The sequence below is a fragment of the Lolium rigidum genome, chromosome 6 (genome assembly GCF_022539505.1).
Source record: "Lolium rigidum isolate FL_2022 chromosome 6, APGP_CSIRO_Lrig_0.1, whole genome shotgun sequence".
Lineage (NCBI taxonomy): Eukaryota > Viridiplantae > Streptophyta > Magnoliopsida > Poales > Poaceae > Lolium > Lolium rigidum.
The window spans coordinates 91,585,578-91,600,373 of NC_061513.1; the positions used below are offsets into that span (position 1 = coordinate 91,585,578).

Genomic DNA, 14,796 nt, shown 5'->3' on the forward strand with positions numbered 1-14,796 from the left:
TCTGGTCTCCCATCAACCACCTTGAGACCGGTAAAAGGAAAACCTATCAAGGTCATACCTTTGCCTTGCGCATCCCGCTTGATCTTGATGATAACTCTTCAATCTCTACACAAGCTGGAATGCCTCACTTGATCAATGTTGCTTCGTGAAGACTCATAAATACTCCCCCATACACTATGATGGGAAAGCTCCATTTATGCACATCTTCACATGTCCATTATCACCAAATGGACGACAAGCTTCAAGCATGTGATCCACTCAAGATGCTCATCTTGAACTTTCCCAACTCAACCTTGTATCTTTTCATACTCACATAAGATAGAGCATGGCTAATATTGAGTTCCATGTAAGAACTCCATCTTCATTTCTTCTTCTTGATCATATCACATATATGTCTTTAAATCGATGATCTTGATGCCAATACACAAGGTGTATCTTTATCTTCATGGCATCCATACTTGAATCCAACACATGGAATACAAGTAGTACCTATGAAATATTCCTTCATATAAACTCAATAAAAACATTAGTCCATAGGGGTTGTCATTGATTACCAAAACCACACATAGGGGCAATATACCCTTACAGTGAGAGCATCTCCAGTCGCATCCCCCAAACGACGTCCGGCAAAAGCGCCGGATTAGTCGTTTGGCAGACGTCCGGACCAAATTTGCGTTTGGAGAAGGTCCCTTTCCTAGCCACGTCTCCCAAACGCGATCTCCAAACAAAAAGTAAGAGTAAAAGTCGTGTCCGGCGTCCCTGATAAAGCCTCTATACACATGGGATAGGCTAGAGACGCCGGACAATATTTGGGGCACGTCCGAACCGAAGCGGCCTTTAGGGCACGTGACTGAGACGTTTTTTTGGCCGGCGTCCCCCAAATCCCTTTGGGGGATGCTTTGGGGGGCGCGGCTGGAGATGCTCAGAGATGTGGGAGACAAAGGGAGTCGAGCGCGTTTCGGCCCAAAATAGTAGTAGCAAACAAAGAGAAAAATGATTCTTCGTGTGGTGTCACTTCTGTTGTAATTTTAACAAAATAGGGGTATTGTGCGGTACCTATTCAGATTCACTACTCGGGAAATTCTTTCCTCCGTAGCTTTTGAGGCCGCCAAAGTTGCATTATAAGCCTAGATTGCGGTGGGGAAAAGAAGGCATTTTTTGGGCTTCTATGTTGGGGAATAAGATATTCTAGTGCCTCATACAAAACTCAATGTGAGATGCATCATGAAAACTCACAGAAAGGAGAAAGAGAACATCCACCTTAACATCAGGATGAGGACTAGATCATCTACATCGATATTCATAGATAGGGCTATGAAGGATCTCCCCAAGTTTTGCATCTCTCTCGAGTCTCATCATACTGATTCCATGAACCACATTCCAAAAGATGATGTCCGTAATGATTTACTGAATAAATCAACGAGATTATTACATGACTTAGAATGCAGGATCCTCACCTTGTCCATCTTCCGCAACTCATGCTCATAAAAGAACTTGGTTTGGTATTCCCTTCACATAAAGAAAAGGAATAAATTATAACACCCAAAACTTTTTCATGTGCCAAAGAAAAGAACAACGAGCTTTTGAAAAGATTTTTTGATGTTGGCATTTCTATTTTGTTTTCGTTGTGACCTCTAAAACTGAAGGAAAAAAACTCAGAAGTAGGACAAAACCTGTGTAAATACATTTTCACATACATGAAGGTGGGCATGTGCTAGCTTCCTTTTGTTTGTTTGAGGGAGCTTTCTTTCTCTTTAAGGAAGAGGATTTACTAGCTTCTTTTTTATTTTCTTTAAGAATTCTCCATAAGTTTATTGATTATTATTTTCATACCGTACACAAACTACGCTAGGTGGAGACTGAAACTAAACATACCTGCCAATCGAAAGATAAATGAAACTCGTGGCTAGGTTGTCCGCATCAAGTTTGTTGTCCTCATCTCATGGAAAAGCTCAACATTCTGAAAGGACCCGGTTCTTGCCTTGATCTCATGAACTATATGACCATAAGACCCATTGCACTCCAAAAGCAGAACCGCTCCATCTCCCCCCCCCCCGAAAGAAAAAAGGAACCCTAGCCGCCGCCTTCCGCCTCATCCTCGCCGTCTACGACCGGGAATTGACGGGTCCCTGCCTCCCCTGCTAGCGGTTTTGGCGGCGGGAGTGAGTGGGGACCTCGGACCTGCGCTCGATGCTGCAGAAGGGTCTGTCAAGTTAGATTTTGGTCAACTGGCATTCACATTATGGTGTCTATGGCGGCGTTGTGCGTGTTAAGAATAAGTTACACCCGCTTCCTCATCTACCTCGTGGGAGGCGATCTCGCTAGTGGTGTTGAGGAGGGTGTGGATTCGTCTGGCCGCCGCTTTCTTGGAGTGGTGGATCTCGTCTAATCTACGTCTGTTATAGTTTTGGTGTTATCAGATTTGGATTAATTCAAGGGTTTAATGGCATAACCTTGGCTCTGGGCCGCTAGTTCTTAGGGGCACGTGCATGAAGACTTTTTCGAATTTCATCAACACGACCATGCCAATTCTAGTAAAGGAGGGCCGACAACGATGCGTCGGTGGCTCGATCTGGCGGCAGTAGTGGTCTCTAGGTGGTTCAAGGACATCGTTGTAATTTTTATTATATTTAGAGTGCTTTATACTCCTCGTGAACTCATGGAATAGATGTAGATATTTCCTTAAAAAACCTTGCACTCCTCACTTTTTTCTCCGCCCCACGTTGCTGCAGTCTAACGCCAATCCGAATCGTTGGTCAAGCAGGTCAGGTGCAACTGTTTAGGATGCGTTTGGTAGCAAAGTTTTTTTGAAGTATTTCTGCAATACCAGAGTTTTTAAAAATACCACAGTTTCAAATACTTTGATGTGTTTGGCTACGACATAAAACTGAAGTATTAATACTTTAGTATCCGTGAAACTGTGGTATTTTTAAAGTATTGTAAAAACAACTTCAGGCCTCTTTTTTCTAAAACGGAGAAAGAGATAAAAACACGGTCGCCTCGCTCGCTACTTTGAGCTGCTGCCGCCGCCTATATTCTTGACAATCAGATCGCTTCAGCCATGAGAAAACGAGAAAGAGTGAAAGACCTCTATCTTTCATCCATTATCTATTTCCGTTGGTTTGGTCCGGCGGCCGGTCTGCAAGGGAGTTTGCATTCGCTGTGTGCCGCAGGCAGGACAGAGCAGCGGGACTTTGCCGTAACATTATCGGTCAAGTGTCCATATAGGCATACATCGATCAAGTAGGCTGCCAATCTTGTTGTCATAGTTTCGTGCATGAATCCAGTGCAATCCGTGCAGATCCTAACAACCATGCATGCAATAGCCATGCACACACAATATCTATATGTCAAAGGAAATCATACATCCAACGTGGTCAAAGAGATGGTAAAATAGCACTTCCCAAACGCCTTGATGTTTTTGCCAAAACTGAGAAATACTATAGTATGAAGAAACTGCAGTATTTTTGACTATGCATGAATATACTTTAGTTTTGTAATACTTCAGTTTCAGAAAAACTTTGTTGCCTCTCTTCAGGCCAGCTTCCAAGGTCTCCGGGGATCGTTTGGGAAATGGGAGCATGGGACAAATGCGGGGCGTGCCTATCAACCCCTCCGATCGAATACCCTCCCTCACGGTCGACCGCTCGCGCGGTCACTTTCTACGCGTGGTACGTCGCTCCGATTTTTGTCGTACTCGTCCCGCGTCCCGCGCGGCTCTACACGCCCGCGCCCGCGGCGGAAAAAATTAGACGACCCGGTGGTATTTGAACCTACGACCTCCTACCTACCACGCAGGCCTGAGCTGACATGGTAACCATATGAGCCAACAGTCGTTGTTATTGGAAACAGAGAGATATATTATTTGGACAATAGCATGTACGTGTATAAAACGTAAAAATATGTTTTTTTTTCGCGAATTCCTTTTTATGCTATTTTTCGTTTGCATCAGTTATTGCGTAATTTTATTCTAAATTCAACCTAGCTATGCGTTTTTTTAATTCCCTTTATACAATTCCCTTTTACAAATTTAGTTTCATTTTTTTCTCTTTTTCCTATATTCTTATTACTTTTGTATAAAAAATCATGTTATTTGGACTATTTTTATAATTCCCTTTTTCGGGCTAGTGGTTTTTTAGAGGGGAAAAATAACGGGTGGGAAAACTACTTGCAACTCAAATGAACTACCACTTGCAACTCAAATAAACACACTTGCAAATCAAATAAATATCACTTTCAAGTTAATTAGATTTTTGGGTCGGTAACTTTTCATATTTTACCATTGATAAATAACGGATAGAGGGTTGATAACTTTGTGAGGTAAAAATAGAGCCAAATATTCTAAATGAAATCAAACTTTTCGAGTCGGTAAGTTTTCACATTTACCGTTGATAATGAAGGGGAAGGGGTTGATAAATTGTGAGCTAAAATGTTTCTAACATATTCTAAGTGAAATTAAATTTTTGGGTTGATAACTCTTCACATTTATCATTGCCTAATAACGAACAGAGGGTTGATAAATTATAAGCCAAAAATATTCCAAAAAAGTATTCTAAATAAAATTAGCTTTTCGGGTTGATAACTTTCACATTTACCGTTGATAAATATTAGGCAAAGCAATTGATAAATTGTGAGCTAAAAATGTGAATAACGGGTATGGAGTTGATAAATTTGGAGCTAAAAAAGTCACTAAAATATTTCTAAATGAAATTTAGGTTTTCGGGTAGATAACTTTTCACATTTACCGTTGATAAATAATAGGCATAGCAATTGATAAATTGTAAGATAAAAAGTCGCTAAAATATTCTAAATGAAAGTAGCTTTTCGGGTCGATAATATTTTTAATTTACCATTAATAAACAAGAGGTAGAGGGTTGATAAATTTTAAACTAAATAAGTCGACAAAATATTGTAAATGAAATTTATGTTTTGGCTCGATAACTGTTCACATTTACCATTGATAAATAACGGATTAGAGTGTAGATAACTTGTGAGCTATTTTTTCTCCAAATATTCTATTAAATGAAATTAGGTGGTCGGTAAATGTTTTCATTTACCGTTGATAAATAACGGGGTAGAGTGTAGATAACTTGTGAGCTATTTTTCTCTAAATATTCTAGTCAATAAAAATTTCGGGGTTGATAAGTTTTTGCATTTACCGTTGATAAATAACAGGGTAGAGCGTAGATAAATTGTGAGCTATTTTTTCTCCAAATATTCTAGTAAACTAAATTAGCTTTTCGGGGTTGGTAAGTTTTTGCATTTACTATTGATAAATAACGGAGTACAGTGTAGATAACTTGTGAGCTAATTTTTTCGGGCATCACAGTTTGACGGTTCACTGATTCGCCTGGTTCTTTTACCGAGCACCGGTGACAAATAAAATCTGAACTAGCACACGTCCTCCTTTTCACCCCCTAAACTGGCATTTTTTTCCCGGCCATCTCACACTGATGAGCTCAGAGATTCTATTTTGGATAGATGCAACTAGGAGCAAACGAAACAAATGGCACAGGGAACTTCGAAGGAAATGTCCGTGTTTCGCTGCAGAAGAAGAAAATATAAACATGCTCAGGTAGAAATTGGCACAGCACGTGTTTGAATTTAGTAGTACAAAAATGGTACGTATCATTTTTATGCACAAAACAATGGTAGCTGGGCTGGTTGTCTCCGCGGCGCATGCGCGTACGAGCCGCGAGGGCGTGGGATCGAATCCCACGGGCAGCGATTTTATTTTGCCACGCCTCGCGCCGGAAATGGAAACACACGGGACGATCGGATTTGCTATTTTAGGAAACACTGTCATTGTCGGAAGTGACCGCGCGGGACGGATCTGGCGGTCGACCGCTAGCTAGCGTCCCCCCCTCCGATGCCTGTGGAAATATCACGGGAGCTTTCCCTGGTGGGCCGGCCCAGGTTTTATTTTGAAAAAACCTTAAATTTGAAAAAACTTTTCATTTTTTGCGAATTATTTTACCGACTTCAAAAATTCATGAAGGAAGAAAATTCAAAAATTTTTTGCTCAAAATCTTTTTGTTCAAAAAAATTTGCGCTAAAAAATTTCTTTATACTTTTTTTTTGTCCAAAAGAAAATTTTGTTCAAAACAAAAATTATTCAGAAAAAAATTTGTCCAGAATGAAAAATTGTTCATGTTTCAAGAATTATTCATTTTTTAAATGTGAAAAAAATCATTTAGAAAAAAAGAACAGAAAAAGAGAAAAACAGGAAAACAAAAAACCGAACAAAACCGTCTGAACCGAAGGAACAGAAAAAAATAAAAAATCGCGCGTAAACAAGAAAAGCCGCGCTAATGGGCCGCGGCCCAAGTAGATCCGTTAGTGAGCGGGGCCTATTCCCCGCCGCTAATGGGCGATGTATGGGAATTACCACAAATGCGCGGATCGAAGGACACCAGGGCTTCTGGGTTGTGGGCAGTGAGTGGGCTGTGGCACGGGCCTAGGCCTACACGCGACTCTCAGCTTGGTGCGATCAGATTACGATCTCGTCACGTTACTGCTGTGCCCACCAGTCCGTCCACACCCACGGCGGGCTCACAGGGCGTAACGCGGGTTTGCCCCGCCGCCTACCCCTCCCCCTACCGGCGCAACATCTCGTTTCGACGCGGCGGCGGCGGAGGCGCTGCAACGAGCGCCCGCGTCGAGGAACTCCCTGCGGGCGGCGGGCGGCGGGCGACGTGCGGCGAGGGTTAGGTATGTCATGCTGCTGCTGCATTTCCTTTCATTGGGCTCTTCATGGCTCAGGTGCTAACTCGCTTCGTCGCGTGTAGTAGATTTTTCATGGTCCATAGACTCGGGAAATGAACAGCAGTTTTGGTACAACGAACACCTAATTTAATCTATATTTTACAACATTGTTAAGGTGGATTAGGTACAAAAGGGGGAATTCTTAGGCAGCAGTATTTAAGCAGACCACTTTGTTTTAGGATCGGTATGGAACTTGATATACCAGTGCCGATTCATCGAACACGGTGTTCTCTCATGGATGAAGATGCCTCCGCTGTTTGAAAAATACTTTAACCGGCTAAGGGTTACCAAAGCTCACACAGAAAAAAGGTACCCCAAATCCGAACCGTCCCCTAGTACTACTAAACAAGCAAAATTTGAAACTAAAAAATAAAATGACTGAACCGCTCTTTATAAACAGTTAACGACGACACATTTAGCAGATTACCGAACTTTGTCTAAAAAGATGCAAGGATGCAACAATAACTCAGCAGGCATTTCACTTTCACCGTCCAGATAAGGGCATCAATTCCGACGTCCCACTGGTTAATTCTGACGTCCCACTGGTATAACCAGACATGAAGGAGCTCTCCTCATTGCCTGCTGCAGAAATCAGCAAGTGGAACTTCCTTCGCATTTCAGTATCCATGGAGTCTGTACGCCGAGGGGTCGCAGAAATAGATTGCTTGTCACTTGAAACGGACGGCAACCACACTCTGAGCCTTGAAACCACCTCGGTCATGGTTGGCCTGTCGATGGCTGCGTTTTCGACGCAGTTCATGGCAAGGTCTACCACACTCAGCAGGGAACTGGCGTCGTACTGACCCAGCAGCCTCTTATCCACGATATCATGAATACTGCCTTTGGCGATCTTTTGGCGTACCCAGTTTGGTAGGTGGAAGGTACGAGGCGGCTCTATCACTACCGGGGGCTGGCCAGTGATGATCTCCAAGAGCACGATTCCGAAGCTGAATACATCTGTCTTGACTGTGAGTTGAAAAGTTGCATGGTACTCGGGGTCGAGGTAGCCAAGAGTGCCAGCAGCAACTGTAGATATGTGCGTGTGAGCATCATTAAAAGCCCGTGAAAGCCCAAAATCAGATATTATCCCCACTAGATTCTTGTCCAAAAGGATGTTGGGGGTCTTCACATCTCTGTGAACTATTGACGGGGTGCATGACTCGTGTAGATACTCCAGCCCTGTAGTTTATTGAAGCTCATACTTTGTCAGAACACACACTTGTATATATATATATGTGAACACAAGGTAAATACGTAATTGAAATGTGGACCTTGTGCAGAATCAAGTGCAATATGAAGTCGTTGTTCCCAATTCAAACTATAGTCATCTCCTGCATCAAGACATGCCAGATTAATGTAAGTGCCTTCATACATGCATTGTATTTGTGAGTTGTGACCATCATGTCATGGTTATGAATTAAGAATGTAACTGTGGCCTCCTCTGTTTGTTAGACACGTATCTATTACCATGTCATGATTATGACTTAAAAAATGTGCAGCCCCAAGAATGCACCTATTGTGGCATGGCCTCATTTCTTACTCCGTCATCTATACAGAGTAAATTAGGTCCACTATCTCAATTGCATTTACTAGCAGAAGCAATAAGAATCCACACAGTCAATCAATCATACCTTTAACAAGGAATCAAGTTTTAAAAAGAATAACCAGTTTGCAGTAGGATGTCAAAAGCCAGACAAGTTTGGTTTCAGTTTTATAGTTACGAGTTATGATTCAGTCCTGCCGATTTTTATATTGCCCGGTGAAACATTATATATTGATAACAATCTGTGAAGTAGGTGATTTCAAAGGGTTAATAAGAGTTATTGGTGTCTAGGTCTCTACTTTTAATTGCTTGTTTTGCAGGAATTAAGCTGTTGAAGATGGTCAGCTTTCATTTTAGGTTGTACTGGTTGTAGATTTGGTTGAGGATTAAACTTTAATTTACTAAAGTACAAACAGTCTCTGTAAAAATTAAAATACTACTTAGCGAGCATAACAAACAGTAAATTGGATTGGTTAATTGTACTAAGTCAAATATGCTTGCTAAAAATTAAGAGAAAAACCTCCTCTGATAAGCTGTTGAAGATTTCCTCTGGACATGAAGTCATAAACGAGTGCGAGACATTTCTTGTTTTGGCAATATCCTTTCAAAGCCACAAGATTCTTGTGATGAACTTTGGACAACGTTTGTACCTGGTGCAACACATTTAATTACCAAACATACCCGAGCTGAAACCAATTGCATTTATTGAATATGGACATGTTTAAAGGGTTTATTTGTCTTTCAGGATTATGGTTTACTTTATATTGAAGACTGCTATGATTTGGCCTAGTTGGTTTCGTGTTATACCTCAGGGAGGAAGTCTTTTGACTCTGCTATTGATGTCTCCATAAGCACCTTAACAGCTACTTCGTCGTCATTTTCTAGTGTGCCATAATAAACAATACCGAAACCTCCTTTTCCAACGATTGTTTTGAAGTTGTTTGTTATATGCTTCAGCTCTGCATACGTGAACCGTCTGATGTCAATATGTAGGGGAGTTTCCTCTTCATACATAGCATAATCCTCATTATCTCCTGATTTCCCTGCAGAGTCAAGGAGTCATTTTTTACTTGAAAGTTTAGGTATTAAGCTGCCATACAATTTCTACCTCACTTGCATCGATGACAGAGAATTTTGGAGCTTAGGATTTTGTGTTACCTTTCCAGCATAACTTCCAGAGTATGCACATCACTACTAGGAGGGATATCAGTACTACAGGAACTATCACTGCGATGAGCAAGATATGTATGCTTTTCTTCTTCTTAGTTGAGCAGTACGTATCTTTGACTTTAGAGCATATGGGATTGCCTTCTAATCTAGTGACACAATTACACAAAATATCCATAGATCAGCTCAAAAGATCTTAGTTGCAGCCGTTTTTATACAATTATGATTATAAGTTTATAACATACCTCCATTTTCTAACACAACTAACCTGCTAAGAGATCTTCTACAAATCTCTATCTCTAAAGGAAGAAACTACATGGTTACGCGTGTAGTTACTAATAGGTCCCATCCTAACTCTCATGTCAAAAAAGCTCATAGATGATAAAGCATTATAGTTACTAGATGTTCGTACGTATAACTGAGATCCTGTTTGGATATATCAATGCAACTGCAAAAGCATGGTTTGACACACTTAGCACTCAAATTGGCTGCCAAAGCTTAGTTGCGCCCAGCAAGAGTTTACATGTACGAGAAGTGGTGCTCCTGTTGCATGGTGCTATAGAACTGTGGTTTTCCGCAAGTAGAAAGTACAACTTGCGTAGCTAGTTTGGCAATGCATGGCAAGGAACTAAATGCGTTTTAACTATTAACCAATAATTTACACTATATTTGCAATTTTTGCTGCTAAATTTCCATTTATTTCTACGAGAATGAACCTTTGTTTTAGCCTATTCCTTTTTGGTGTAGTTGTTAGTTTGATCAGAAATTGAAGTATATTTAGGTACTGTGCAGCAGGGCATGCCAAACCTTAAATCAAGCAAACCGGCCCGGACTCTTTGAAGAATAGAATCAGGGATTGGCCCATCTATCTGGTTATTGGACAAGTTGCTGAAAAATAATAGTTTAAGTCATTAATTTAAAATTTATATCATCAACCAAAGATGTAATCAGACTTACAGAATTTTGAGTGACTTAAGTTGATAGTCTGGAATAGCTCCCGTCAGATTGTTATGTGATAAATCCCTATATATGTTTTGTGCTTAGGGTCAAAAAATTCATGTCAACATAATCTCATTCAGTATCTAGTATTATGCGGTGGACACCACTTACAAATTTTCCAGTGATACCATGTTCATGAATGATATGGCTAACCCACCTTTCAATCCGCTGGTAGACAGGTCTCTGCAAAAACAACGCATATCATTAGGAAGTCCTATTAATTTGGTGATCTCATGAGCTGACATTTATTTTGAACATCATGTTACCTTTCAGTGGTTAAGATTTACACTAAATTACATGGGTTTAAATATTTCAACTATATTATCTTTGTTGTCAAGATCTTAGCCAACATGTGACTGAGTGTCTCTATAGTATTATACTTATTCTGATGTTACACAAGACTCAAGAGCATATCTGGAACAACATTTACACTAAAAGGGAACTTTTGCGGAGCTTTGAACTTCTTGAGGTTGATTCAATGCAACTTCAAATGTAAAATAAATAAATTGGAATGTTTAGATTTCAAATGTATATGGTATAAGTCCTTATTGTTCTTACACTGCGACAATCCTTGGATTCTTGTTGCTCTTTGAGTAGTCGCAAGTCAAACCTTCCCAGAAATATTCTCTTGGGGAGCATGGATCTCCATTCCAGTTTATTCTTGCTAAATTGTAGTGCTTCTTGATTTCTTTCATGCTATTGACTATAACAACAAAAACACAACATAAAAAAATATGAACCAAATAAAGAAGTCTGTATATATTGGGTACTTATAGGTACCAAAAACATGAAAAGTTTAACTTAAGTAGTATGTTATGTGGGGGGTCCCTTCCAAGTTCCAGATTAGATCTAAAAACGGTATACATTAAGGCTTAGATTGGTTTGGGATGTCTCCATCTATATAAGGAGGCGCTGTCTGTTGAAAGTAAAGCAGACAAGAAGTCACCCTAACTTCTCCAGTCTCTCCAGTCTCCACTTTCCGAAGCAGCCGCAGGCAACACACCTCAACCCTACCACAACTCCACCAGCCCAAGCCATGGGTCTTGCATAACAAGTTGCAAAGTTTCATATGCAAGTGTTTATGTTTTCAGAGAATTGAATTTTTTCCTATGAAATCTAGTACAAATGAATCCTAAGAAAAAAATCATATGGTTATGTGAATCAAATAACCGATACACGGAAGATTCCTAAGGACTCGGGCACTCTAAAACTCCTTTGGAAATCCTTTGAATCAAAGAGACCCTAAATAAATTGCATGATGAGCATGTGAATCTACCATATACATGATAAATGTGTAATGCACGTGCACCATATAGTGATATACATTGTCTTACCATCATTGGAGTCAGTGGTGAGGTTATCCATCCGAACTAGGGAGTACAACTCGAACGCATTGATGAGCGGCGGCAGTGTCGAGCTGCGCGTCTTGTTCAGGAGGAACGATGCGCTGGGGTTGTACAAGAACCGGCCATTCTGGTGCATGCTGTCCACCTGGAATCGTGAGGGGGAGAAGTCTGAGAACAACAATTCGCCAGTGCTGTAGATGTCAAACCTCCTGTTTGGGTTGTTCCCGTTGATCTCAGCAAAGTGAAAGATCGGTAGAAGCTGCAGGCTCTTGGCGTCTTGATTGGGACCTGCTGCCACATTGATGCTTATGAAGGAGTAATTTCTGTCTAGGGTCGAGGCCTTTTGCAAGATGGCTGAAGGCACGCTGAAGGCGTCGCTGCCAGGGAGGCTATTCACTTTATTGCTAGTATTCAGGTTGATCCAGGGGTATGACGTGGAGGCCCAGCTCTCCCAGAACCGGTCATAATTGTCTGTTGGATATCTTCACAGAGACAAGGAAAAACAGATTTATAGCTAGCATAGCACACTAATCTTTTGGACTTTGGTTAAAGGCACTTGCTATGAGATTTAGCTGCAACTTATTTATCGCCTTGAGATTTACTATTGCTTTTGTTAGAAGCAATTGCAGGGTTCAGAAAGCAAAGGAGTAAACACTTTAAGTGAGTTGAGCTAGTCAGAGGAATTTAAAACCATTGACATGTATTATTAAGATCCTATCAAACACTATTATACCAGTCTGATCTGATCTCACCTTGTGATAAAGTCGGTGATGTTGCCAAATCTGATTCGTCTAAAGTAGCTTATTGACACAGAAGTGTTGACAAAAGGGTACATGGTTTCTTGCAGGGGCCTAAGTTCCAACGAAGATATGAATGGAGTTCCTGAACCAAAGTTTATCAGACAGACGGACACGGAGTTGTCCGGAGCAACAGTGAGCACCTCCTTCCATACTGTGAGTGATGGATCCCAATTTGTCAAGTTCACCGCTTCCCAGAAATTGACACCGATATGCAGCCCAAACAGAAACAGTGACCCGTCTCCAGTCTTGTTCAACCTATCATAGTTGCCGTAAGTAAATGTGGCCCTCAGTAGATACTTCTTACCGATGGTGGATGGCAGTGTATAGCAATTTCTTGAGCCGTCAGGGAAGCTCCTCAGGGTTTTTTGTTGGTCATTCCCGACACCAGCCATGAACTCTGGTAAAATCTCGTGGTTCAGGCCGCCCTCGACAAATTCACCATCAAAACTGTACACTATTGCTAAGGTGTTGTCGATGTAGGCACTACTGTTTTTCCATCCACAGTCGATATTTATGAACCCTGCACAATCGAGAGTATGTATCGGTTTCATGTGTTTCAATTTAAAGATTTACTAAGCAATGATCATGGCATATGCGACTTAGACATGCAGTAGCTAATAATGTGTTGATTCCTAATATTTCAGTGAAGTGGGAATTTTCAAGTTGCATACTGAACTAAACAGAACTGTGTGTGCAGATGGAGCAGAGCATAAAGAGGAGCAGGACCTAGAAGGAAAAAGGTAGGAGGATATGGCTTGTATTACCAGATTGGCCGTGGACTTGAATCATCATCACCAGGATGAGCAGCAGCACCATGATCCATGTCAGTTTTCTACTTTCTGAGGAAATGAAGGTGATCACCATGGTACTGTTCTGTTCTCTTCTCCCAAAGTCTGCAAACAAGAAACAGTTGCTACGAGTGACTTGGGAAGCTATATAGCAGAGGATAACAACTAGCACGGTTTAGCATTTTTTTATTGAGCAGATGTAAAGAAATCTGGTGTGTTTTGTCCTTAAGTAGGTAACCTGCTCTTAATAGAAATGCAACTTGCATTGATCTAATGAAAAATAGGGACTGCCATGGAGCTTCGTTTAACAATCGCCGCCAGTTTGCCCGTCAGCGTGATAACGAAATATGAACGCACGAACTGGTGCGTTTGGACGCACTGATTCTTTCTCTGGACCATTCCGCTACTTTTGCTAGGTTAAAAAACTGTATTATACTGTCGCTTGACAACTAAAAGGAAGACGGGAAAAAATCACGGCGCTACATAATAGCATCAAGTACGGGCTTGTATTTTTTTATTAATTACTTCTTCCGTTTAATATTTTTATCATGATTTTTAAAAATTAAAATTAGAATCACAACAAAAAACTATATAACGAAGGGAGCAGCTGTTTAGGATGAATTATTCTTCAAGGATCTACCGCTTTAGGGTAGGTGTCTTAGGGCAGCTCTAATGGGAAAACCCAAATCGGACATACCTGGCCGTCCGGATGTGTTCGTTTGGGTAGCCTCGCGAACACGTGGATATGTGGTAGTGGCCAACAGTCCGTTTAGGTCGCCCAATGCGCCTAACGCACCAATGCAACGCAAATAAAAATACCAACAAAAAAGAGGAAAGAAAAGTAACTAAACATAGTACATTAAAACACATGCCCTTGTGGGCAAATTCCTTCTATAAATGTTGCTAGAGTACCCGGCCAACCAGGCCATCCGAAAGGGGCAACCTTCGTAGGACGTTGGATCGGCTCTGAACAGTAAAAATCTCCTCCCACTTTTCACTTCAGCCGTTGGATGAAGTAAAACCTTTTCTCACTCGTTTAGCTTCTGAAAGTGTCCATGGCGTCTGGGACCAGCTATGTGCGGGGCCAGACGGCGAGAGGCAGACACACCCGATTGTTCGGTCGCGTTCTTTTTCCTCTCCGCATCGCAGGGGTGAAACCCTAGATCGCTACTCCAATCCCCTCATTTCCTGCCCAATCCCCGTTTCTCGTCTCTCCTCCAGTCCTCCTCTCCAATGGTGGCGCGCCGCATCTCCTTGGGATGGAGCCAGACGGGGACGACCACGGTGGCAGGAGACCGCACGAAGGCGGGCGGCGGCACGGAGAGTGGTGGCCGCGCGACGCCTCGCCGCGCCTTGAGAAGCCGTCCACAACCGGCTCCTGGCGGAGC

The 14,796-nt window shown here is 41.6% G+C and overlaps 1 protein-coding gene and 1 long non-coding RNA gene across 2 annotated transcripts; one reads left to right on the plus strand and one right to left on the minus strand.

Moving 5' to 3' along the window:
• Positions 1-7,242: 7,242 nt before the first annotated feature.
• On the minus strand, positions 7,243-13,484 carry LOC124668555 (probable LRR receptor-like serine/threonine-protein kinase At1g51810). Its single transcript, XM_047205672.1, has 12 exons — positions 13,385-13,484; positions 12,573-13,140; positions 11,809-12,302; positions 11,033-11,177; positions 10,586-10,657; positions 10,433-10,498; positions 10,283-10,363; positions 9,467-9,624; positions 9,116-9,351; positions 8,829-8,958; positions 8,037-8,096; positions 7,243-7,944 (listed from the first exon to the last, which is right to left on the minus strand). Exons 1-12 carry the CDS (start codon positions 13,482-13,484, stop codon positions 7,250-7,252), a joined length of 2,805 nt encoding a protein of 934 aa, XP_047061628.1. The 3' UTR covers positions 7,243-7,249.
• LOC124668556 lies at positions 8,046-13,713 on the plus strand. The gene is made up of 3 exons (XR_006991739.1): positions 8,046-8,121; positions 12,668-12,773; positions 13,318-13,713. It is a non-coding gene; the product is annotated as an uncharacterized LOC124668556 (long non-coding RNA).
• Positions 13,714-14,796: the final 1,083 nt, after the last annotated feature.